Source organism: Carassius carassius, chromosome 5 (assembly GCF_963082965.1).
Source record: "Carassius carassius chromosome 5, fCarCar2.1, whole genome shotgun sequence".
Classification (NCBI taxonomy): Eukaryota; Metazoa; Chordata; class Actinopteri; order Cypriniformes; family Cyprinidae; genus Carassius; species Carassius carassius.
This window is the reverse complement of record NC_081759.1, coordinates 24247244-24273937: the sequence shown is the minus strand read 5'-3', so window position 1 is coordinate 24273937 and position 26694 is coordinate 24247244. Positions and strand designations below refer to the sequence as shown.

At 35.9% G+C, this 26694-nt stretch overlaps 1 protein-coding gene across 6 annotated transcripts in view; it reads right to left on the bottom strand.

Annotated features, from left to right (window-relative positions):
• Positions 1-26694, bottom strand: part of slc4a4a (solute carrier family 4 member 4a) — a 61052-nt gene that overhangs the window by 27058 nt on the left and 7300 nt on the right. For 2 of the 6 annotated variants that reach the window (XM_059550195.1, XM_059550194.1), the window contains 6 exons: positions 22228-22401; positions 10619-10754; positions 9071-9231; positions 6496-6675; positions 4567-4662; positions 2717-2793 (listed from right to left, as the gene is read on the bottom strand). In XM_059550195.1, the coding sequence (XP_059406178.1) occupies positions 2717-2793; positions 4567-4662; positions 6496-6675; positions 9071-9231; positions 10619-10754; positions 22228-22401 (824 nt within the window). The remainder of the gene's footprint in view (positions 1-2716; positions 2794-4566; positions 4663-6495; positions 6676-9070; positions 9232-10618; positions 10755-22227; positions 22402-26694) is intronic. The other 4 variants (XM_059550198.1, XM_059550200.1, XM_059550197.1 and 1 more) reach the window with 2 other exon arrangements.

The following is a 26694-nucleotide window of genomic DNA, read 5'->3' as shown; positions in this document are numbered from 1 at the left end:
TAAAATAAGCAAATATCCTGACACATTAACAAGTGTATTAATGTATATTATACTGGATGACCTTGTGTCTTGCTTTAGAAAAGATTACTTATATAAACTTGATATGTCTTGTCAATTCAGAACGTTTTTACGACTTCTCAAAAAACCTTGATGACTCTTTTTTTATGAAATATGTAGACACTGGTTAAGAAAGATAATATTTCATTTGTACATGATGTTCTGAAATCAGTTTTTCCCCTTGTTTTCTTTTGATCTGTCTGCATAAAATAAAAAAACTACCTTATCTCTGACCATTAAATCTACTCTATCCCCAGATGTAAAGAGATAGTTCACCAATAAATGAATTTTGTTGAAAATAATGAGTTAAATACACTATCTAATTTTATGATACTTTTTAGTGATTTTAAAGACTCCTGTTTGACCAATATGACACTGAATTCAACTCATGCTGGGAATTTAGAAAGAAAAGACAGCTAGAGTGACAAAAAAAGATCACAACTAAATTAAACTAAAGCAAGCGAAGAAATGGTTGGCTTTAGATGGAGGCTGATGTTATCTTGAGGCCAGACTGTAGACAGCATTACTAGAGCAGCTTAAAGGGATGATTAAGGTATTAGAAGGATACACCTTAAACAACCCATAGTGTTTTACTCAGAAATGTATGTTTACCTCTGAGCTTCATTATCTAGGAGCCAAAAAAGAGTCATCAGACAATTATGTTCCATCAGTTAATTCAATTTTTACAATGTACAGTATGTGTTCCAATTTTATTACAGGCAACTTCTGACCTATTTACTGTATATATCACATACTCCAAGCAACTCACAATGACATCAAATATCACATCTCTAGCTGTCCAGCTCTTTAGCAGCTAATACATGATGTGGAAAGGCTTAACATCATCTCTGATACTGGATTACTTCCACTGCTAGAACAAGCAATGATTTATTACAACAGTCCATCAACAGGGTCTGATAGTCTGCTTTTTGTGTAGTCAAGCCATGGAACAGATGACTACCTCTTGCAGCTAATGTGAATCAAGCACTTTCACCTGAAATCTCAGTAAATATCTTTAAATAAATTATCTTTACAACTGAGAGGGTTACTGGGGTACTGTTTTCTTCATACTGTAGTTGTCTGGTTCCCCAATAAAGTCATTTTTGTCAAGGCTTGAATTCATGGTACTGCCTTAAGTAGGCGCTATTTCGGAAGAAAACTACAGAAATAAGCCTCAAGACTTCATCCTAAGAATCATGAAATTATTCAGCGGTCTAAACCACCATACCAAATCACTTAGTATTTATTCATGTTGCTTAGGTTAGCATTTATTTCCAGATTCTGCAAATGTCTAATGTCTAATCTCTGACTTCATCAAAAAATGAAACATAAAAAAGGGTGACAAGCAATGAAGTCATCCCTCAATCTGTGCTTACAATTAGAATCTGTCCATGTCTCTGAGCCACCTCACACAAGCAGCCTCTCAATCCCCACTCTGCCAAAAGGGGCAAGGGGCATCTCCTCTGAGTCTGTCAACAGCTGAGGCCTTCCAGCAATCACATCCACACTGGTTTATTCAGCACGCAGCACACACACAAAAACACTGTCAAACATTTGCCAGCTATTTCACTTAATGCTGCATTCAGCGAGAAGGGATGCATTTCCACGTAAAAAGGAAAGATTCTACAATTCCTCTGTGGTGAACTTCTGTGAAGTGAGTTAATTTTTATGGTTTGTCACAGATTGACACCACCCTAATGACCCCCTGGTGCTCTCTCATTGAGAGCATGAGAACTTCCTATTAGGAATGGAAGTCTGTATTTCACACTAGCCTTATCCTTGTGTTAGACGCACCACTGCTTCTGTTCTGTTCATCTAACCATAATGTCCTTTTTTATCATTAGGAAAACACTGGCTTCATCAGTTTTTTCATAGTGACATTGACTGTGATGTGCACAGATTTTTGGCAATCCAAAGCTATTACAGTCAATTACAGATGCTTTTATATTTTTATATGTATACCTGTTTTGAACACACACACACACACACACACACACATATACATATACATATACATATACAAATATATATATATATATATATATATATATATATATATATATATATATATATATATATATATATTATGATTAATAACACATTATATTTCATCCCAGAGTTTGGGGTTGGAGAGTTTTTTTGTTTTTGAAAGAGGTCTCAAACTCAACAAAGCTGCATTTATTTAATTATAGTAAAAATAGGAATACTGTGAAATATTGTTAAAATGTAAATAAATATTTTACATTTTAATATATGTTAAAATGTAATTTAATTTATTCCTGTGATAGCAAAGCTTAATTTTCAGCATCATTACTCCAGGCTTTAGTGTTACATGATCCTTCAGAAGTCACTCTAATATGCTGATTTGGTGTTTAATTAACATTTAATACTATTATCACCATTGAAAATCTAATATTACAGTTTACTGTTTATTATTTCTGTCAAAACCAGACTATTTTTAAGGATTCTTTGACAAATACAAAAAGAATAGAAAGTACAAAATAACAACATTTATTTAAAATGCAACATTATAAAAGTCTTTACTGGCATTTTTAATCAATTTAATGCACCCTTGCTGCATAAAAGTAAAACAAAACAAAAAAATGTTCCTGGCCCCAAACACACACAAACACATGAACAATCTTGAAACTGGACTCACCTGATCTTTCTCTGGCTTGTCTGAGATATCGTTCAGGCTGCTTGATGTCAAGTTGCGATGTGTGGTGGTTGGACTACCTAATCAAAATTTATGAAAATAACAGATCAATGAAAAAGACCCAAATTGAAAAGTGAACTGTTCCATTATTTCAAAGACAAAGTTTTAAAAAACAAACTATGTAAACTACTACGTTTTGACTGTAGTAACCGAACGTGACATGCTTTTTGATTGCTGAATGGAAGATTTTTAAAGAATTCTTTAAATATGAAAATGTACTTTACAGGCTGCACGTCAGAATTTGTATTTGTAAGAACAACATCATTGTAGGCTACTCTTCCAGGAAATAGTCCTCACAGTCCCTGTTTTAAAAAGGCATGGACGAGTCTCAACTTTTATAAAGATATCTCTTTGGGTTTGAGACTTTAGTCTTTGCAACTTTAGGGATCTTATCAATTCATGAACAGCTTGTAACACTCCAAAGAGAAAGGAAAACTTGAAATTGCATCATATGACCCCTTTAATAGTGTTCATCATCTGTTTAGGTCATTAAATGAATTTTACCATACATTTCTGCCATATGTACATCAACCTGACAGTCACAACTGATAAGCTACTACTAAATATATTGTAGAAACATAATTTTATATAAAACTACTTTGCAACGATTTGTATTTATTTGCAACGATTATGCAAATAAACTTGAATTGAAGGTAAATAGTCTAAAAAGAAACCCAAATGCAGAAGAAGGAAGGGAACTGAATGTCTGATGAACCAATGGGGAATCAGTGGGTCTGACAACACTGCACATAACATTAATATTTTTTCACAGGCTCTGAAGTCCATGCTTTTAAAAGTAACATAAATTAGGAAAGGTGATGTGCTAGGCAAAAAAGGAACCTACTGAAAGGTTAACTATTAACCTTGCAGAGTCCAAGTCATTGTCATCATGCTTTGAACAGCATAGCAGGAGAACAGCACAGTGAAGCAAAGTATTCCCGATGCCACAGACTTATATTGACTAAGATGTCAGTTTGATGCAGCCAAAAGAAGAAAAAAAGCAGCCAAAAGAAGAAAAAGGAGGCTGGATATAAATAAGGGAGGTTTAAAAAAGAAGCTTCATTTATGAAGCACTTAAAAAGAAAAAGAAAAAAAGAATAAGAAAAAATGCTTCACATCCACCATAAATCCTACATTATCAGATCAGAGCTGCTCATTAATATGGTTATGGTCATGATGGTATGGTCATCTCCAGTGGAAAGTTCCACAGAAATTAGTCCAATGTAATTATTAGAAGACTTTGGAATTTAAATCTATTAATGGTGAAGATCACCATAACAGGAAATTCTAGATATGAAAATCTATTACATAACAATGATAACAGGACTGACTAGCTAAACATAGATGGTCACAACAACAAGTAAAAAAGGTCATATCATTCAATCTAAAGAATATGTTATTTATTGCCATCAATGGTTCCATGAAGAATCTTTAACATCCATGTAACCTTTTCATTGCACAAAAGGTTCTTTATAGTTGAAAAAGTTTCTTCAGATTATTAAAACAGACTTTTCACTATGCAAACTGTTCACTTAAAAGTTCTTAGTGGGTACCAGAACTGAATGATTGACACCCTTATTTTTAAGAATGTACATTTTGTATGATTTAATTTGTACCTAAGGTATTATTTAATTATTCAATGAACTCTTTAAATGGTCTAAGAAGATTTGGTTCCTTATGATGTGACCCTTTTAAGCTACAATGCTATGCTATTCTATCACAGCTACTGTATGTTACACACTACGTGGGGTAAAGGGATATACATGTACTGGCAACTGGTAAGTTGGACTTACTAGGCCATCCCATGCTTGGACTTCCAGGGACTCGCAATACCTCCTCTGAGTTGCGAGTCATTAGACAAGGCACTGAAGTCTCAAGTGGATTACGTGCTTTTAGTGACAAGTGCAGCAGAAAGGATAAAAGATAGTAAGAAAGGTGAAAAGTTAAGATTGTTAAGGTGATAGAGGTCAGTGGTTTTAGGCATAAAGTTTAGCTATTTTTTTCAAAGATTGTGTGAGACTGGTGTAAAATCAATCAGGGAAAGACAGGATTTGTTATAGAAGTAGATAAGCACAGTTAAAGCAAGTTTTATTCTTTTTTTTTCAGGAAACAAAAGTAGATGTGAATAACATTTATGTCACATTCAAAAAGTCCAATGGTCAAAGAATCACAGGATTAATGGTTTAAAACCTGTGCACATGGAGCCTATAAACATCAATCTAATGAACTGGAAAATTGCTGGCATGATCTTTGTGTAAAGTTTTATCAATGCACTATTTGTCTTAACTGAAGGCATTTCAATATTATTGCCAAAAACCAAATGATTCCTTTGACCATTGCTTTATTTAAAGTGTTGTCTGTGTTGTCCATGCTGTCTTTTAAACACTGCTCTAAGATTAGTTTATTAGTTCGCCAGTTCATAACAGTTCACAGTCTCAACAATGTAATGAAACAGCCTATTCTGTGCATTGAAAAAATATATGCATACACAGACAGAACAGACTAAAAATCTACGCTTGAAAAGGAGCAAGTTACTATTTAAAGACCCCATGGAATGAGATTGTTCCTCTCCTTAATATGATCTGTAACTGCCTAAGCAAGCAGCAAATCATGATCATGGCTGTGATGTAATTAAAGCTGACTGATTATTTAAACCCTTTGATATGTCACACACAAATCTCATGTTGTAAGAGAGAATACACTACTGTTTAAAAGTTTGGGGTTAGTAAAATTCTTTGTTTTTGAAAGAAGTCTCCTCATCAAGGCTGCATTTATTTAACTGAAAATACAGTAAGAATACAGCGGTATTGTGAAACAGCCTCGTCTTTAGCATCACATTATCCTTTAGAAATAATTTTAATATGCTAATTTGGTGCTCAAGAAACATATATATAATGTCACCAGTGTTGAAAACAGTTGTGATGCTTAATATCAGAAACCATTATATATTTCTTCACGATTCTATCATAAATAGAAAGTTTAAAAAGTTGTTCCTGTGGCTCAGTGGTAGAGCATTGCATTAGCAATGCAAAAGGTTGTGGGTTCAATTCCCAGGGAACACATACTGGTAAAAAAAAATGTATAGCCTGAATGCACTGTAAGTCGCTTTGGATAAAAGTGTCAGATAAATGTAAAAGAGAATAGAATTTATTAGAAATAGATACATTATAAATGTTTCCCTGTCACTTTTGATCAATTAAATGTGTCCTTGGTGAATAACCAAGACAAAACAAGAAAAATGTCAAATAAACATTTCAACAGTAGTGATTTCATGGAGTCTTTAAATCATACAGAGACAACTACTTATTAAAAAAGGAAAAATAAAAAAGGCAACAATGAGTCAGCAAATTAGTAAAACATTAGTAAAACAATTATTGTGATCTGTGTGACTAATGTATTAAAATATGTAAAAATATAAAGGATGTAAATCTCCTGAAAATATTTGATGAGTAAAATAAAAATCTTTGGTATTCTTCAGTTATCTTTAAGAATAGCACAAGAAAAATCAAAACACAAAATCAAAAAAGGTAATAGAATTTGAACAAATGATATTTTTGAAAAGTGTGGAGAAAAACAATCCACAAAAGATTTCATAAAAGAGGAAGAAACATCTGAATATAAAAATCTATATAATATAGTAATAATAATATAAAAATCTTAATAGTTTAAAAGGAAAAGGGAGAGTAAAAAATGAGACTGCACCAAACTGGCACCTATATTACCATTATCCGGGGTGGAAAACAGCCTACTTGCGCTGGAGACCGTCTTGCCAATGTCAGCTAAGGAGCGAAGATTGGATTTCTTGGTCTGGTGGCGATGCTTCCTCAGCAAGGTGTACATGACCTTATCTTTCAGGTCAGCTTTCAAGAGACCGTTCTCAATCTGACTGTCAGTGATCATTTCTGAAAGAGAGAGACAGAGTGAATGTCAAACAGAGAGGTAGTCAGCGAAAAAGCTAAATTGGCATTAGAAAACACCTGACTCGTGGTTATTTTGCTTCTATAGATTTTGAGAAGCTCATTACGACCCCTTCACAACTGAGCAAACTTTTAAATAGAACTTCAGATTAGACTCTGAGAAGAATCTTGAAGTGAGTGTCAGTGAAGTGACACATTGCCTTCTATTCTTAGCCTTCAGAAGTGGACGTCTAATGAGGCAGTGGCTTGTGCATAAGATTGTCTGGTGGTTCCTGTAAGAATCTATTTTTATAAAAGAGGGTCAAAGACACGAGGCCTGGGCCCTTGGGCCCTTTTTGTGAATGGTTTGGCCCTTAATAGCCGATCCTTCAATTCATTTTTAACTCAAAAGGAACTCTATGAGGTTGACTGAGCTTAACTTCACTTTAAACTGATAATATGACTTGACACATCATGCTCTGAGTAAGAGATATGGCTAGTGGAATCAAGAATTTGAATTAATAAATCTCGTTTGATTGATGGCAGTGGTTACAATCTCACCAGCCATCTTAAAACCAAAGAGCTGCAGTAAATTTCTCTTTTTTTTCAACCAATCCTCCTTCCTAAAAGGAATCTTTACAAATTAATCACCAGAATCACATACTTTGCTATCAGTGCACTACAGTTATTTAATGGCCCCACAGTTTTCCTTCTGATCTTCCTCAAGCACTGCCTGAATTCAGTATAAAAGAAATGGCCATCCTGAATGGATGCAATCACCCGTGCATCTGAGCCCAGAGTTACAGCGAGGCTTGAGAGAGGACTGTATTAAACAGAGCTATGAATACATCCTGACATGTGAGCATTTGGAAACCAAATAACAATGGGCTGTGCTGGCCGAGACCATGCACGCATATCACACGTGCTATCTCTTATACCTTACAGTACATTTGGAAAAGCTTTTTCTCTTAGTCTGATCTGATCTAAAGTGTTATCTGTATGATATTTATTTTGCCCTTTGCCCACTGACAGGGTGCCAGTGCTGGTGGTAGAGCTAATGCCCTACATGAAAGCATTCTGTATGCTTCTATTACAGAAAAGGCAGCTCCATGACAGAAAAAAATGAGTCCTAAAACCTGCTGGTGCAAAACCATGACTGATGGAAAAGGAGCATTGCATTAAAATTGCTTCATTCATTTGACAGACATCCTGTCCATACAAACAGTTTGTCAAATTGCACAGCAAAAACGTTACTGCCATCATGCATCTAATAAAAATGACAATACTCACAAATATCATGTTAATTTATTGCTATAAATAAAGAAAAAGGAAGAAAAATGTTGGCATTTGCATCAAAAGCAATTTATGATTGCCTAAATACACTGAATCACATCACGTCAGATCAGAGTTACCCAAACTTTTCAATACGATGGTCCAAAAATCAAACTTGATTGAGGGCTGTGGGCCAGTTGTAAATGTTGCATTTTGTGTAGTAGCGTCCCTTTCAGGGCGATTTCTGTCAGACTGAGAATCGCCCTGAGTGCTCTCATCGACTTCCATTCAAAGATCCTTTTTTTCGAACTGCAGGCACTTCAATTCAATCTCTATGAGTTCAGGGAGGGCTCGCAATGAGATATAAGTGAGTAATGTAATACAAATGAGTTGTTTAATATAAGTAATATTGTAGATGAGTAGTGTAATATAAGCGAGTTGATTAAATAGTGATCTACATAAGGAGAGCAAGAGATAGATTGTTAGAGTCAGTTTATTTTTTACTAATACTATAATAGTTCAGTTTCCTTTACACCTTTAACTAGACGTTAATTTATCAATTGAATGTGTGACCTATCTTACTTTAATTTAAATACAAATATTTGTCATTTTTTAGGATTTCACTTAGATTGTTTTTTTTAAACCTCAATGCAAAAAAGTTAATAAATAAAAGTAAAAACAACTAACATTTTGTTCCCCATCTATTGTGATATGGCTGGTTTGAACTGGTTTAAGTTATAATCTGGTTGTGAGCTGGTCCTAATCTGGTCCTAAGCAACTATCTTCTGTTCAGGACCAGTTCATAACCATCTTATAAGTAGCTCAGGACCAGCAGCCATGCTTCAAAACATACCTTACCAGCGCTGTTTTGTTGTTGTTGTTGTTTTTTCAATAGGGTTGATTTGACAGCAACATGCTGTTTATACAGTATTAAAGACAAATTATGTCACCGTTTGGCTCTCAAATCAATATAAACATGGACCACTGAGTCCATAGATCCCTCTGTTGAGCATCAACTCTATTGCAGTGAAAAAAGGTATTTAAGTGATTTATGTTTGTAACCTAAACTGCTTAAAAGGTAGTAGAGCATCCTTTAATAAGAAAAAATAGCTGCAGAGGAGACACTTACCCACGACCCCTGGCAGTGTGTTGGCCTCTAGGTCCAGCATGATGGTGCCCTTCTCTATACACGTCCTAAGTTCAAAGAGACTATGAAGGGACAGAGTGGCCACATGTGGTTTACTCCACCGCTCCCCACCTTTTTCCACCTTCTCTTCAAACTTGATCCACCTTCGAAGAAAAAACAACAGATATTTGAAGGTACTGAAGCTGGAATGTGAACAGTTCTGTATGAAAGACAAATGCACACAGATTTATTAATTTGGTGCTCAAGAAACATTTCTTGTTATTTGTAACAATGAACATATATTTGAATTTCACTTTTGACCATTTTCATATTGTCCCTGCTGAAAAATAGTATTCATTTTTCAAGGAAAAATCTTACTGACCCAAAACATTTTAACAGTACTTTATCTTTGTAAATCCATTATATCCTATATATTCTTAAATCTACCATATCAGAAACAAATACCAGTCCCAGACATCATATTCAACTCTGATCTTTCCTCTGTACAACTGTTTATTAAAACTGATGACCCTGCTTGAAAGGCTTTAATATGTAATCCTTAATCCTAAAATACACAAACAATGGGTAATCTCATCTCTAAAACAATCTCTTAAATAAAATCTTGATTGAAAAGATCAGCAGTAATCATTCTTGTACTTATTTAATCAGTTAAATGCCCGCTGTGGCATGTGATAATGGCCGCTGATTGGGGGCCACCTGGAGTGCCTCTCAACTTTCCATGAAACTGCCCCTCTCATTGAATGATCAAATCCTTTCAAGAGCAGCACAGCTCCAGAACTGATGTGTGTTGCATGCAAGACTCGTCTTTTATCAGAGACTAAGCTGTCTGCTCAAATTACCTCGCGATCACAGGAATTTAAAGCAACAGTAACTGTTAAATGATCGGATTTGCTTTTAATGAATAAACAAGTCAACTGGAAACATGTGCATTTTCAACTTTCTTCACACCTTTCCCCTAAAGATTAATCAGGGTGGATTCATCCCTTTAGACACTGTCAAGAGTTTAAAGTGTCTTCGTATACTGGCCCCAAGCAGTCATTGGCAATGAGCCAGTACACTTGAATCATCTTTTGATGAATTGTAGGGTGTCTGTGTGACAAGACTGAAAGAGTATTTAAATCAGTCTTTTTTCAAAACAGAACGGTTTGGAGGAATTAAATCATATAACTAACTTTAATATGACAGATTTGTATTTGAATGCCTTTTAAAATGTAATTTATTCCCGTGAATTTTTTTTTTATCTTCGGTGTCAAATGATCCTTCTGAAATCATTCTAATATGCTGATTTGCTGTGATTGATTTGATTTTCTTTTTTGCTATTTTTTTCTTTGAAGAATATACAGTAGAAAAGAATGACATTGTCAAATTAAAAACACAATTTGGCCAAAACCAGAGATAAAATAATATTATTAGACACAAGTTATCAAGCTTTTTTCCAAACGTAGTTCCTGCTAATAATACAGGCTCTTATATTTTCTGATCTGCTTTTGAGCCTCATTAAAAGTTCCAACCGAGCCATGACGCTCTTACCTGGCAGTTTCCTTCCACTCCATCTCCTGGCCATCAACAGACAGCAGCTCGTCCAGCTCGGTGAAGAGCTGAGGGGGTGCTGGACTGTCATCGTCCTCTCCCAGAATGAATCGAATGCGCTCAGCAGCAGGTGAGACTGCAACAGGAAAAATACTGCGGGTCAGAGGAGAAGGTACAGTCCTGCATACTTCCAGCTTGCCATCATAACTTATTCCATTAGGCCTGATCTCCAGCTCTGGCGGAGGAGGAATCTTGACCACAGACATGTCTGAATCTGGGTCCACATCCTGCTTGGAGTCAGACTCCATCTTCTCCTCTTCTCCAACTTTACTCTTCTCCACATTATTGTTCTCGGTCGCGTTCTCCGGGTTGCTATCTGATGCATCCATTCTAAAACCCAGTAAAAAACAGTTCTGTTCCCCAAAGCACGATCAAAGCTGATGAGGATGACTGAGAGAGGGAGGGAGGTCAAAGACACGAGACCTCACGCTGGCAGCAGCACTCAGACCGTCATTAGAGCCCTTCGTGTTGACTGCTGTCCTGTATACCCTACTCTAACACAGTGACACCTAGGTAGTTAAAAAGGGGGTCCCCAATTGTCACCCCAGAGCAACAGCCCGCCCATCGGCTGCTCTGGCTGTACCCCCTCCCATTGGCCCTCTGACTTTGGCACCCTGCCCCGAGTCCCTCATTAACAATTAGTTAATGTTCATTCTTCACAAGAGGGCCTCACTTTCCTTCTCGCTTGTTTTCTAATTTGAATATCTATCAGGTCTTGTGGAACAAAGTAAACTGTAATGTTTTATCTAAATAAAGCCCCTCTCGTCTTATTAACTTAACTCCCATTTTAGTTTCATCATCAAAACTGGAAAAATCTGGCAGTGAAATTCCCTGGAAAAAAGCAAAATGTTATTTTTATATCAAATTAGTCATTTCTACCTCACCTAAACCTAAAATTGACTTTTATTTGTGTAGAATAATGAATTCCAGTTGATTCAGTCATAAAATTATTGTTTAACAAAAAAAAATACTAAAACATTATGATCCTCAAACTCTAGCACTCTCTATGCTAATTCTGTTCTTAGAAAAAAGCTTGTACCTTTTAGACTTGCACTCTATTCATTTACTAACTGCTTGTTTTATTAAACAAAAAAACTTTATTATATAATTAACACAAGCAAAAAGGCCTCTAACACTAGCTTGCTCTATTCTTTTTCTGTTCTATCGGTTTTCTTTTTATTTATTTTATAATAAAAAAACATACTACGTGTACTGTGTTAAGCTAACTGAGACTTGTTATAGCACTTGTATATCATTGCTCTTTTGTTGATTTGGATTGCTTCCATTGTCCTCCTTTGTAAGTCACTTTGGATAAAAGCATCTGCTAAATGACTAAATGTAAATGCAATTGTAAAGACTGCCCTAAGTTATGTACTGTTTGTAACACTCAGTGTGATTGAACTGTCACATGGGCATTTCATATACTGTAATTAAAAGGCAGACAGACTGTCCTCTGAGTCAACTTCAATTGCTCATGTCACTAGCTTGAGTGGACACTTTCTAATGTTGATAACATCAACATTAACATCATGGATACAATGCTGTTTGAGTAAATGAGTAATCTGATTGTACAGCTCTGTACTGAAGCAGTCTGATTTCTGACGAAACCTCCAGAATGAATTACTATCCATAAAGCACTTATGTTTCTTTGAAAAGATAATTAAACTACAGTATCTGATTGGATGTAAGGGCTGCACCTAACACTTGCTTTCCAAAGCCAGTATTACCCTCAACTTTTACTACCACTGCTGATGTGGTAAAAGGCAGTTTAAGGATGTTATCAGCACCTGAAAAAGTGATAACAAAATGTGTATTTATGTTTCTAACTTTCTTTTTCAAATATATACTACCATCCAAAAGTTTGGGGTCAGTTAGATTTTTTTATATATATATATAATTTCATTGTTTTTATTCAGCAAGGAAGAATTAAATGGATTGTTTACCCAAAAATGAAAATTCACTAAAAATTTCCTCACCCAATAAGGTGAATACTTTCCCTTTTTGAGTGGATTATCTCTTTAAATGAATCAAAAGTGACATTAAAACATTTATAATGTAATATATTTTAAATAAATGCTGTTCTTTTGAACTTTATATCCATCAAATATAATTTCCCAGTGTTAACAATAATAGCTGTTTGAGCACCAAATCAGTATATTAGAATGATTTCTGAATACTGGAGTAATGGCTGCTAAAAGTTTCCTACACAGGAAAAATTACAAATATATTATTAATAATTAAAAAATACATTAAAGTAGAAAACATTTTAAATTTAATAATGTTTTATAATATTATTGTTTTACTGTGTTTTTTTTTTTTTTTGATCAAATTAATGCAGCCTTGGTGAGCATAAGAGACTGTTTTTTTTTTAAATGTTAAAATCTTACCAACCACACTAAATTTTTAATGGTAATGGTAATAGATGATGTCCACTGTTTATGTTAAACGATTATTAAAGTAACAGTTGGAAAACTCAATCTCAAAGTTCAAAGTATACATTTGTTGATTGTTATTTTAGAAATAATTAGACCAGGAATGACCAGGAAGTGCCTAGGCAATACTGTTTTAACTCATTTGGGCCAGTTCGTTGTCCCAACTTTGTTCTACAAAGTGACCCTGTGATGCATACAGACAACTCTGCTACGAATACCAAGAGCTAAGCCTCAGTGGGCACTCGCTTCATGCTGTTGCTAAGCAGGGCCGGGACAGAAGGAACAAGTGAGAGAGAGAGAGAGAGAGAGAGAGAAAGAGGGTGAGTTCAATATGGGAGAGAGCGCAGAGGACAGAAAGAAATAAAAATTGCATCGTTCAAACAAGTTTCAAAGCTGCAGGCTCTCTCGCCAAGAGCTATGGCCCACATAAAGGGGACTTTGTCCATGCACCAGGGACTTCTGGGAAAAGCGAGGGGGGAAGTATGCCCAGCGCCTAAAAAGGGACTTAGCTGAGCTGCCACTTCATGCTGGAGAGTCCCAGTCCCCTCACTGGCAACACTGTGCAACATCCCACACGCAAACAGCAGTATCCCAAACCACATTCTTCTTACTGCATCTGAGAAGAAGTATTCAATGACATTCTTGCGCCATGCACAGACCAGAAAAACAATCATTCTCAATGCTCACGGGTTTGTGAATTGTGGTGTTGAGGCAGTACAAGCTTCCAACGTCTGTCTGTAGTAGAATTAATGACCTTCACAGCATTACAAGTCCTACATATATACTTTTAGACATAAATTAACTGTGCGACTGTGCTTTTCAGGAATTTTACCAAGTAAAAATTAAAATGAAGCAGCAGTACAGGGTTTTCTAAAAGGGTTTCATGAGTTATCCATCCATATTCATCAAGTAACGAATCAAACTGAATGTAAAATTAAAATAAATGGTAAAATAAATGGTTGCATAAATAATTAAAATTAAAAAAATGATCAAATCAAGGGCTGCATTTCTATAACAAGTATATGGTCAGTCGTCCTGTATTGTACAAAGTGAAGCAGGACTGTGTTCATTTCCACTTGTACAGATTAGAATACTATGAAGTTTCATAGTAAATGCTGCTACTTACAAACTTCATCTTTGCAGTTTAACGTGCACTTGGAACACATTTAGGAATTTAAAATCTCAGGGGGTACTTTTTTTGTTCTAAGAGGTTTGGCTGACCAAAAAAGTTTGAAAAAGAACCCTCGTGAGAAAACAATGTTGGATGCTGTAAGACTGTTGCTTTATGGTTGCTAAGGTGTTCTATGTGATTATTAGTTTCCTCATACTGTAGGTGGTTGCTAAGGTTAGATAAGACCACTTTGGCAAGTTACTTGAGTTTATTGAACACAATTTATCTTTGGCGGTATGGTTCCTTATGGGGGTTCTTGCTCCCAAATTAATTGAACATACAAGAGCTTAAACATTAACCCCCTGGAACCATCAGCTTGGAAATACATGACAATTAAGCCACTTAATAAATGTCTTTAAAAGCAAACAGTAGTAATCGTTTAGATGTGGCAGTGGGACGTCTATCCTGCAGCTTGGCTATGAGGATGAGTGTGTCTAATTGGACTTCAGTGAGGTCCATGCCAACCAGGAATTGAAAGCCTTAGTAATCTGAAACAAAGAGACAACAACAAGAAGCTCCACGGTAATATGCTCATGCTTATAATGGGGAGGGAGGGAGGGTTGTGAGCCATTTGAGCATACTTACCAAGCAGTAGTGCCACGTATATATGTCCCGTGTCTTATTGGAGAATGGTATTGATTGGAGCTACTTGACAGCTGACCGCATCACCTGGTCGCAGCCTATGCCTCCGTGGCCTGACTGACCCGGGGAGCAGTTGGGGGTTTGGTGCCTTGCTCAAGGGCACCTAAGTCATGGTATTGCCGGCCTGAGATTCGAACCCACAACCTTAGGGTTAGGAGTCAAACTCTCTAACCACTAGGCCACAACTTCCCCAAAGCACTTTCGCCACCTGGGAATCGAACCCGGGTCACAAGAATGCGAATCTTGCATGATATTACTACACCAGCGGCGCGAGACTTGTGGTAAAGGGTTTGTACATTTTAGCAATTTATTCAAGCAATCATATGTAGTAACGACCGATATATCGCCATGGCCGATATATCGGCCAATATTTGTCATTTTTCAAATATCGGCATCGGCCGATAAACTTTTCTTCTTGGCCGATGTGTTCGAGGCGGGGCTTTTATTTTGAGGGCGCTGAGAGCAGCAGTGCCAGAGCACACACAGTGCTCAAACTATCTCTCTCGTTCGTCATCGTCGTTAACAGTTCTGTCTAACACGGATAGAAGTCTGTCTAATAATCAGATAGAACAGTTAAACAAAGAAATGAATGTATACATAAAGCCTTATAACGATTGTTTTTATATTAGGCCTATTAGTAATAGAAAAAAAAAATTATAATACGTTCTCGTACGCTGTCAGCATTAAGTAAATATGCATTTATATAATTTAAACAAATCTTTGAATGACTAATGAACATTTAATTTCACAAACCTTGCAAACTTAGTTGAATCCAGCTGTGAGATCTTGTAAAGTGTGTATGTGTATCCAGCATTATCGCGTGTTTCTCTGTGTGACGGTCAGTCCGTGTGAATTGAATGCTTTAACTATAAACTCGTGATTTCAAATTATACTGCACTTTATGCATTTGCCCACTGTCATATTAATGTCATTTTCTCTCTGTGCTGTATGTAAAATGAGGGTTACCCTAGCTTTATTTGAAAAATATGATTCCCAGTGCAAACAAACTTCCTGTTGGTTACACTGTTGGTTACAGTGTTTACTTTCTTTTTAATTATATTTGTATTAAATATTTATTTATTTGTGAAAAATACTGTCATCTAAAGTATAAGCCTGTTTATTTAACACATTTATTTTTTAATCCATTGATTATTAATAATAATAATAATTTTAAAAAATCATATCGGCTTTATATCTGCTATCAGCCCCCCACTTTCCAAGATATTCGCATCGGCTGTCAAAAAACACATACTGGTTGACCAATAATCATATGCATGTAAAACTTTCACACAGTTTTTGGACTAATTAGTGCACTAAATGTTGACGAACATCTATAAAATATTTAACATTTCAATTGTAAGCCACAGAGGAGCAGATGTACACCTCACTAGTTTTCTGGCACAAAAAGGCACAAGTGCCTATCAAGGCTGTCTTTTGTATTTACTCCTAGCAACAGATGCTTGGCAGAAACACACCACTCGCCACATATCAAGACACAAAGAGGATTTCAAGTCAACTTCCGACTGGGATGCCCACTAACTTGTGGTCCAAAGAGTATGGTCAAGGTAAGTAAAAAAAAAAAAAGGTTACAAAGATATCTGATAGAAGAAAGCACTTGGTAAAACAGTAACTAGAAATAACAAACATTAATATAGTGTATTATAGTTTAAATAATATTTTTTGATACAAAAACATAGGATTTGTGTGTCAAAGTCAAATGTAGGCCACCACTGCTGTTTGTTTCACATCTGTCTAGCAGTGAGGAGCACAACAGTGATTAAACACATTTGAGCCGTCACATGCCTGTGATGTGTGGCTCTTGTCTTTTGTTTGAGGCACAAAAGAGTTTTATTCAGAACAACTATTGTTCCCTCCCCTGCCATCTCCTACTGACTTCCTGACAGTAACTTATACCCAACTCCACCAGAGTACAACTACCACTGTCATCACACTGACTTTCCCACTTCATGGAAAACGTCCACATCCTAATGATTCTTAGGATAGCTGTTGGGGGCAAGCTTTTAAAAGCATAAATGACAAAAGTGACGTGACATTCAGCCAAGTATGGTGACCCATACTCAGAATTTGTGCTATGCATTTAACGCATCCGAAGTGCACACACACAGAGCAGTGAACACACACACAATGTGAACACACACCCGGAGCAGTGGGCAGCCATTTATGCTGCGGCGCCCGGGGAGCAGTTGGGGGTTCGATGCCTTGCTCAAGGGCACCTAAGTCGTGTTATATAGAGGGTGGAGAGAGAACTGTACATGCACTCCCCCCACCTACAATTCCTGCCAGCCCGAGACTCGAACTCACAACCTTTCAATTGCGAGTCCAACTCTCTAACCATTAGGCCACGACTTCCCCAAATTATTTTTTTCATCTTCATCATCCTCTTCAGATTGAATTTTTCTTACCCTTTATCAGTTTCATTTTCTAGCACAGGTTATGTTTGTTATTAAGTATGTGATTATGCAGCTGTCAGTGCCTGCGTGCCAGTCAGATAAGCAGTATCACCAGGACCCTTATGTCTGTTCTCCCTTTTTCATTAGGACGAGATTCATTTGGGACACTCCGAGACTCCCGTACTTGCCTGTCACGCCACGTACCTCCAGAGATATTTACCATATATATTTTTTTAAATATCTGCCTCAATATTCCAGCACAAAAAAAAAACCACTTAAAATTCATGAAACTATTTGTGTTGATTTCCATAGATACAATTCAAATTTAGAGAAATCACCCTTTTGTTATCTAAAAAGTTTATTTCAAGTCTTGATCGTCCTCAGATGTCAGGATTAGAGCAGAGTCAACAAAGGGCCAGGAATTAATTTGGGTCTGACTAACAACAGATGTTTTGAGAGGGATTCCATGATAGTAGCCCTGAGAGACTAATAAAGAACTGAGAAGTCAATCACTAAAGTACTAAAACATGCCCCGTGTATCTTTCCTTCTTGAAAAAGTAAATAATTCACTTTATCAAACAAATGCTGGATTCTGATTGGTCAACATGTCCAATTTTTACACGTGCTAAAATGTACAATATAGCAACAGATACGATGCCAAATATCTGCCCATAATTTCTTTTTATTACAGTACTGTTCAAAAGTTGTTGATTATTCAAGATTCTATTATGCTTACCAAAGCTGCATTTATTTGATTAAAAGAATTATAATTAAATAAAAATCGTTTTAGCATTTCTTTTCTTTCAAAAATGCTTATTGGCCCTAAACATTCAACTTGTAGTGTACATGTTAGGAACTGAATCTTCTAGTGGCAATTAGTAAATTTGCTTGAAAAAATCTATAAAAATCCATAACACTTTATGCATTTTTTTTTATTATGCAATGTTTAATAACCACTGACTCAAGTTTATTATGAATATGGTCACTATGCCTCATTATAGAAGATCAGAAAGAGAACCAATATCTTTTTTCTCAGACAAAGTTTACAAGATGCATTTATTAAAACAAAGTACTGATGACGCACAGTGTTGGTCTATTTGTATTTACACATATTATCTGGTCACTTCCTGGTCATTGGGAATAGTGTGTGTGGGTGGACATGTGGTCAGCTATAAGCACCTTTAATCCCAAACATCCCCCAAAGCACAGTCAGAGGAAGCAGCATGTCCAGACACTCTCTACACGTCAATACATGTTCAACTACTACCCAGTATACTCTTAAACAAAGCTGACAAACATATACACACTACAATGCGATAATCCTGCCAAAATAACACACAACTAAACAGTATTTCAACATCCACGTGCAGACCTAGAAAATCCAATATCACCATTGTAAAGGCAAGGTTTTCACCTCCGATATTAGCTAACTAGTCAGGAAAATACAGACTTATTATAGCTGGTGAACACAAATGGGGGTTGGACTTAGGAAGAAGGTTAGATTAACTAATTATAACCTGCAGTGGAGGGAGAGAATAACTGTAGTTGAGAGGATTACAGTGCATCGGCCCTCCTGCTTCTGGGTTTAAGAGATCTCCTGTGGGACGTCCTACTCAGCAGAGGGTCTGACTGGCTCCCACTGATGAAATTGAAACATTTGCAGGAACCATAGAGAGAAGGGACAGAACACCAATTCTAAAAACTAAAAATAAGTTTTAGAAGTCACAACTGACTGGTTCTCTAATATGTTGTGTCTTCAAAAAATTGACTGCACTGGAAGGCAAATGGAAAGGAATCTCCACATCATGTCTAAACAGACGAAAAGAGAAATGCTTTGAATAAAAACTCTGAAAAAAAAACAGCCAGTTGCTTCTAACTGTAAAGCTCACGTCAGATCAGTAGCAATGATCTCACACAACATAGAGGAGAGTTTCCCTCCTTTATCTGGAAACGTGAAAATGAATAGGAGGCACAAAGGCATGTTTCTGATCGAGGCAATAAGAAGGAATAAGACAAGGAGTAAATATACTAGACGGTGAGGGGCAGCTCAAGAGCACTGAAGTGGAATTAGTAGAATTACAACTTTTACATTCCTTTTTTGTTATTTTGGAGATTGACAGCCCCAGTACTCACTTACTTTTAGGCCCACTGAATAGAAAATTTAAAAATTCACCTTTTGTATTCCACAGAAATAAATCATAGAGGTTAGGAATAACAACTAATTCCCAAATTTTCATTATTTGGAGAACTATCTTTTTAAGCAGGGATATGAGCACATTTAGAACATTTTATTGCTGGCAATTTATTTTTTACCTCGTATTGTTCACATTTAAAGGAGATTTACTGTTATTTGTTGCAGCCTATAAAGAGGAAGATTGATACTAACAAACATGCATCCGGATAAGGGATAACAATCAGGAAGTAATCCATCTACAGACAAAGGTCAGCACTCACGCTGCTAAGGGTCGAAAGGCAAGGAGCCAGGACATTGTTACATGTGTGCCTGCCCTAATCTTCTGCATTACTATATCAATTTCCATCAGAAAATCCCCTGCATGGGAAAAGCAGACAATATATGTGGAAAAATCTGCCATTTACACAGTATATAGACAATATACACATTCAAAAATGTTCAGATTCTTTGTGTAATGAAATATGAAAGCCCACTCTTTATTTTAAACCTCCGCTCCATAAAAAACAGGAAATCCCGCCCCAAACTCACACCATTAATTGAGCCAGAAAAGTTGACTCATCATACTGATTGGCTTACTCATAGTTGTGTGCTTAAACTACAATAGGAGAAATTATTTAAAGAATGACAAACCTCACCTTTAAAGATAATGTTGATTCATAGAACAAATTATTTTAAAATTCTTAATGTGTTAATGTGTTCCTACTTAAACGGTAACACTTAAATATAAGGGTAAATTTGAGAACAGTCAATTACATTAGATAACATGTACTAACAATGAAAAATACTTTTAAAGCATTTATTCATCATAATGTTAATTTTAACATTTATTAAGTAATACATTATTAAAATCAAACGTTGCATCTGCTAATATTATTTAATGCTGAGCTAACATGAACTAATAATGAACAGTGGTATTTTTATTTTACTTTGTCAACAAAGATTAATAAATACTGTCTTATTCATTTTTAATTAATGTTAGATAATGGATTAACTAATGGGACCTTACTGTAAAGTCTATTGTAAACCATGATTTTTGATGGAGGACATTCAGAGGATAAACTGAAATCCCAGAGATGGCATGTCAGCTCAGCTTTGGGTCCACATCACTGTCAAGTTCTGCATTCTGCTTGGCTGCACTTGAGTTTCCATTAGGAGCTGAATAAGTTAAAGGTCAATAACTGGGTTTGTGCAGAGTCAGCGTGGAAAACTGTACTAAAACCTCAGCAGATTTAAGAATTTATAAGAATAAATCAGCCAAAGCTGTGTCATTATTTACTCACCCGCATGCTGTTCCAAACCCCCATGCTCTTATGTCTGTAGTGACACACAGGAAAAAACTGAAACAAAGTGTCTCGCAAATCTAACACGTCATCAAAAGTTCTCAAGTGTCTTGTAACCAGAAATCATGACGTCAAACATGCACACTCCAGATGGAGGTGAAGGTAAACTTAAGTATAGCGTACAAATCATATTTACTACTTTATTTGTACTTTTTGAAGCTTGACAAGTCTATACTATAAAAAGTCCTACACTTTGTCCTAACTACACACAACATCACGCGATGCTGCGACATGCAATAAAAGGCATCTTTTCCATGTTAATCTGAGTTTTTGTCCTAATTAGCCGCAACAGCGACACACAAAATTGATATTTTAGAAATGGTTTCTATTTCCGCAATGTCGCGGCTGGAGCAACAACACACGAACTATATTACAGTACATAATCTCAGGGGATTATGTGCTTTATCCAAAGTTAAATGTGTCTAATATAAGTTTAAATATAATTTAGTGAGACCTTATAGCCAGACTGAAAGCAACAATAGACAGTTTACCTTAGAAAATCAATGAAAGCAAAACATTCAAACTGAACTCACACATTCAAACTGAAGTGTAGTGCGCTTCCAGAAAGAGCCCGCCCACACACGCTTCTGATTGGCTGGGATATTTGATTGATTTTGTCGCGTCGCATTTGATGTTGACAACCAAATTGCTTTTGGCTGGAATATTGTCACGTCATGTGTAGTTCAGGCACGGTTTTAGTATGGAAAACATTCTGTGTAAAGAAAGTTTTAAAGGAGAAATAACAGCAATGTCATGATGGTGAGTAAATGATGATTTTCTTTGTTTGGTAAATAATTCAAAATTTTTATGACTTTGACTTCTTAAAATAAGTCTACATTACCACTGTACGATTTTAGGGCAACATTTTCCTCATATGACCTTGGAATCATGATGTTCTTTCTCCGTGTCTGCCTCTCCCTCGCTTATGCGATCCCTTTCACCTCCTCTCTCTTCCTCATTCCTCATTTCAGCTATCACATCATTAGAGGGCATTCAAGTCCTGGCATCCAAATCAACAGAAACGCCTCCTAAGTGATCCTCCCTTGGGCGTATAATCCTTCACCATTAGAAATCTCAGAGACACACATACTTCCCTCCTCCAGCAGCTCACGTCAGGCAATCGTGACCCATTTGGATGGTTATTACTTACACGCAGGGGCCTTAGTCCCTGTCTGTCTAAACACACTCATCCGCTGGCTAGGCAGCTCTGGATATCTGTTCTGACTAAGTAGAGTCAGCAGTAGCCTTGGCTAGTAGATGTGTGTGCATGTGAGCGTGTGTGTGTGTGTGTATGTGACTGGCTCTATGAAGGAGCCCTCAGCATTAACGTGAACTGATGGCTCTTTGGCAAGCGCTTACTGAGGGGTTTGAGGATGCTGTTGCTGGCCTCCTCATTGTTCTCTGCATCCGACCTGTCTGAAGCATTCTCAGTCACTTTCTCCTTTCTGTCCTTGTGACTGGTGCGTCTGCGATGACGTCTCCGTCGCCGGTAGCTCTTAGGCACATTCACACCGATGTATATGGTGCGGTGACCTGAGAAGGTAAAATTGAGAAGACACGTCAGGCTATTAAGTTCACATGACACCACACAAAGCATAAGTAACACAAAAACAATCTATATTCATGTCTATTTTTTCAGTATTAATATTTAAATAGCCATATAACAAGATTTGTTTTCCTAACATTAATTTTTTGCAAACAATATACTCTACTATATTCAAAAGATTGTGGTTGGTAATATATTTTATGTTTTTTTAAAGATTTTTGAAAGACGTTTCGTATGCATTCATTTGAAAGTACAATAAAAACAGTAATATTGTGAACTAATATTATAGATAGAAAATAACTTTTTTTTCCATTTTAATCTGGACTACAACAACATACCCTAGATATTGTTTGAAAGTGTTCTGATTCTTTATTGTTCATTCACATTTTAGATTAGGGCTTCATTAGTTAATCTTAGGTATTCAAATATTTATAACATGTTGTTAAAATAGAAAAATTGCAGCTGTGTTATTTAATGAGCTAACATGAACTAAGACTTGTATTTTTTAACAAAGATTAATAACTTCTGTAGCAAATGTAGCTATTGCTCATTGTGAATGTTAATGCATTAAGAAAGGTGAACTAATGAGGTCTTATTGTAAAGTGATACAGATTGGTCTTTTGCACTTTAATCTGTGTAAAACTTTTAACTGTATATATTTTTCTGTATTGCTTTATTGTATTTAAATGTTCAGTTATTTGTGTTAAAATAAAAAGTTATTAAACCTGTTATACTGTATTATGATAATTAAATTTCAATACCGTGATAATACCGTATACCGTGATAAAAGCATTAGCAATTAATCGCAACATGAAAATTTGATACCGGCATATACCTAATCCAGACTTTTGCCCTTTCAATTTTAAGAGACAAATCAGGTGACAGGATGGTGGAATGATGAAGAATTTGCATTATTCCTTTAGTGAATCTGCGATAACAACACTACTAGTGACTGCAACTCATTCTGAGTGAATTCCCCTCTGTATATCTAAAAGGCTCTTGATGACGTAGATTAACTGATACAGAACTAACCTACTCAATCCAAGTAAATACAATAATGTCAGTCCTAACGTTGTTGTCATGAGATAAACGGCTCCCTACTGTCAAGATAACACAAGCCACGTGAACATGCTGCAAGAACTTAGTTCAGCATCTGTAAGATAAATAATGTGTAATGTCACTAAGGTCAGGAGCTGGATTTCCACTGTTTGCTTGTGACCTATTGGTTAACACATATGATATAACCTGAGTAAAGACGCAAGTAACCTGCGTAACTTCCTCAATTGAATTTATGCAGGAAATGGATTCTACCGGAGGGGTTTGCAGTAGACTGTCAAACTAAATATTTTGGCTGAGAGTGCTAGCAGGTAGTGCGGAACGTCCATTCTTTAGATCCATATCATACAGACACTTTCCATGTCTCTCCCTCAGTCACAAGATGTCTATCTGTTAAAGCTACAACACTGTGTTAACTGTGTACCCTTTTTGGAACTTCATGTTTCATTCAGAGAATTCTAAGCTTCTCCAGGCGAATGCTACAACTGAACTGAGATGTTTAATTAACCAGGCAATAATCTAAAATTTTTAACATGGCATAAACTGTCAAATAATCAGTTTACATTAGCACAGTGTGCTATGCTTATACAGTTAAGCCTAAATTTAATGTTAAGAGTCAGTGTTCAACCAACACCTGCCTTTAAAGTAATGCAATTTATCATGCAGCCAAAAATAAATCTCATTTATTAATTAAATTATTAATTTTAATAATTCATAAGATTTTCATGAAAAGCACTGATAGGGTTTCAGAGTGATCATGATTCACACCATTAAAGAGACTAACAGACCACCACAGTGATTCATCATGAGCCTCACAACATAACCAAGTGTGACGAGGTTAAACGCAGGACAATCCTCACCATTAGTCGACAGATGAAGCCATTGGAAGCAGTAGCAACATGTATTAAATGGAAAGATATCCAGATGACTATAGATGAGCCAAATTATTTCATGCAAGAACATTCTGTATTGCTGTTATATTGTCTTTATTTTATATGTCTAATTTCTATTTGGTCTTAAATTACTTACTTTCCAATACGTTGCATGTAAATTAACATATTTTATGCAAAACAGATTCAGGATGTACTGGGTTGAAAACCAAGAGCTGGAGTTTTTTTGTGTGGAGATTTCTTTAAAAAAAAAAGTTTATCTATGCGTTTCATTTTATTATATTGATAATATAATGTATGACTGTACTCCTGTTTTTATGATCGTATTAATGTGTTTCTTCTTAAACAGAGACAATCTTACATGAACCCTGCTAAAACCTTTTAAAACTGTCTCCAGTACTTTAAACTAAAAGACGTGCTTCCACCCCTAAGGTTCGGTGTCTGACCAGATGATTATCCTGAAACTTAACACAATAATCTATTTATTTTGTACAAAGTCATTAGACACAACATCCATTCTTATAAATTACGCAGTGTATTGAAACTGGATTCACAGCCCTGCTGTCTCTTTTTGCTTTTGCTGACAGTGAAAGATCACTGCATTTGAATGCTGTCCAAGTTTTCTTTACAAAGGTGACTTGTGTTTGCTTGCATTGAGTGTTATCTCATCTTTTCATCTCTTTATCTTATCTTATTAGAACTTCATTATATGCACTTTACATTCAACATCTACAACAGGTCATACTTTGTTACAATTCATAATATGAATTACTTTATAAAAATGTAGTTACAAAAAAGCCTTAATACCCATAATATATGTTACTTATACACATTTGGGAAAATAAGACGTATGGATATAAATCTGTTGAGGAAGTTGAGGAAGTGACTTAATTATCTGCCTGTTTGTCTAAAGTTAAGAACCAACCAAATCGGTCCGCTGCAGGGCACATCCAGTATCTTTTCTGCAAACTTTCGGGAAACTTATTGCAAACTGTTGACATTTTGCCATTTTATTTGCTTGTTTTTAATTTTAAAAAAAATGGTGCAGAAAGATCATTAAGAACTGTTATGAATAAGGATCCCACCAATGCAGGGATGGGCGAGAGCAAAATAAGGAAAAGGGAGTATGAGCAAGGACTAAGAGAAGGAAAGGGAGAGGTAAGAGGGAGGGAGGGACCACAGATTGTCGAGCCAGCTTTGTGCCAAGCTTCCTGTTCTTTCGGAGGGATCCTTTTCTATGAGACCATAGAAAGAGGCCTGAATTGGAGTGGCACGCAATTCGTCACTGGCGTAATAAAGCGTATACCCTGAATCTAGCTGGGCCCTATGGGCTTCAACATCAGAGCAACTTGTGTTACCGCAGTAACAGAGCTGTTGAGATGGAGGGTACAAGTACAGAAAATAGCAACACACCACTGTGCATGCTAATCTAGCTGCTAATAAAGCTCTAAATGAACTGTCACATATGGGCTCTTTGTCTAGCACATGTTGCTCTGTTATAGTTTACTTTGAGGGCAGGCCAATGTTATTTTTTGGATTTCTAAGACTAATGTTCTTTTCAATCTACTAGCATTCAAAAGTGTGTTTTTTTATATATATGAAAAGAATACTTTCATTCAAAAAAGATCATTAAACTGAACAAATTAACAGTAAAGACATTTGTACTTTTACAAAAGATTTCTATTTTAAATAAATGCTGTTCATTTGAACTTTCTATTCATCACAGAAAAAGAATATTAAGCACCATCAATGATAATAATAATATGATCAGCAAATAAGCATATTAGGATCTGTGGATCTGATTTCTGAAGTATCATGTGGCACCGAAGATTGGAGTAAAGGTGGCTGACAATTCAGCTTTGTGTCACAGGAAGAAATTACATTTTAACATATACTATGATAGAAAAGTTTGTTTACATTGTAATAATATTTTACAATATTATTGATTTACCGTATGTTTGATCCTCCCTTGTGAGCATAAAATTCATAAATTTCAATTTACATGTGGCTATTAAGTAGCAGTGACAGTAATCCCATTTAAATAATTCTGACATACTGCTGACTATCTGTGCAATACATGGTATGTGTACTACTCATAGTATGCAAATATTCCGTATGCACAGATGACTGACTACAATTTTAAATGAATAGACCTTGACCACTGTGATGAATTAAGTTTTTTTGCATGCTTGTTTGTTTTGTTTTGCACAAACTTAAATTAATATGCTATTTTTTCCCAAGATCTTAACTGGACACATTCTACTCAGTAACATACTACTTTTTTAAAGGTTTATCGTTGCATAATACTGATTTCCTTCCTGTTTTAAAGAATAA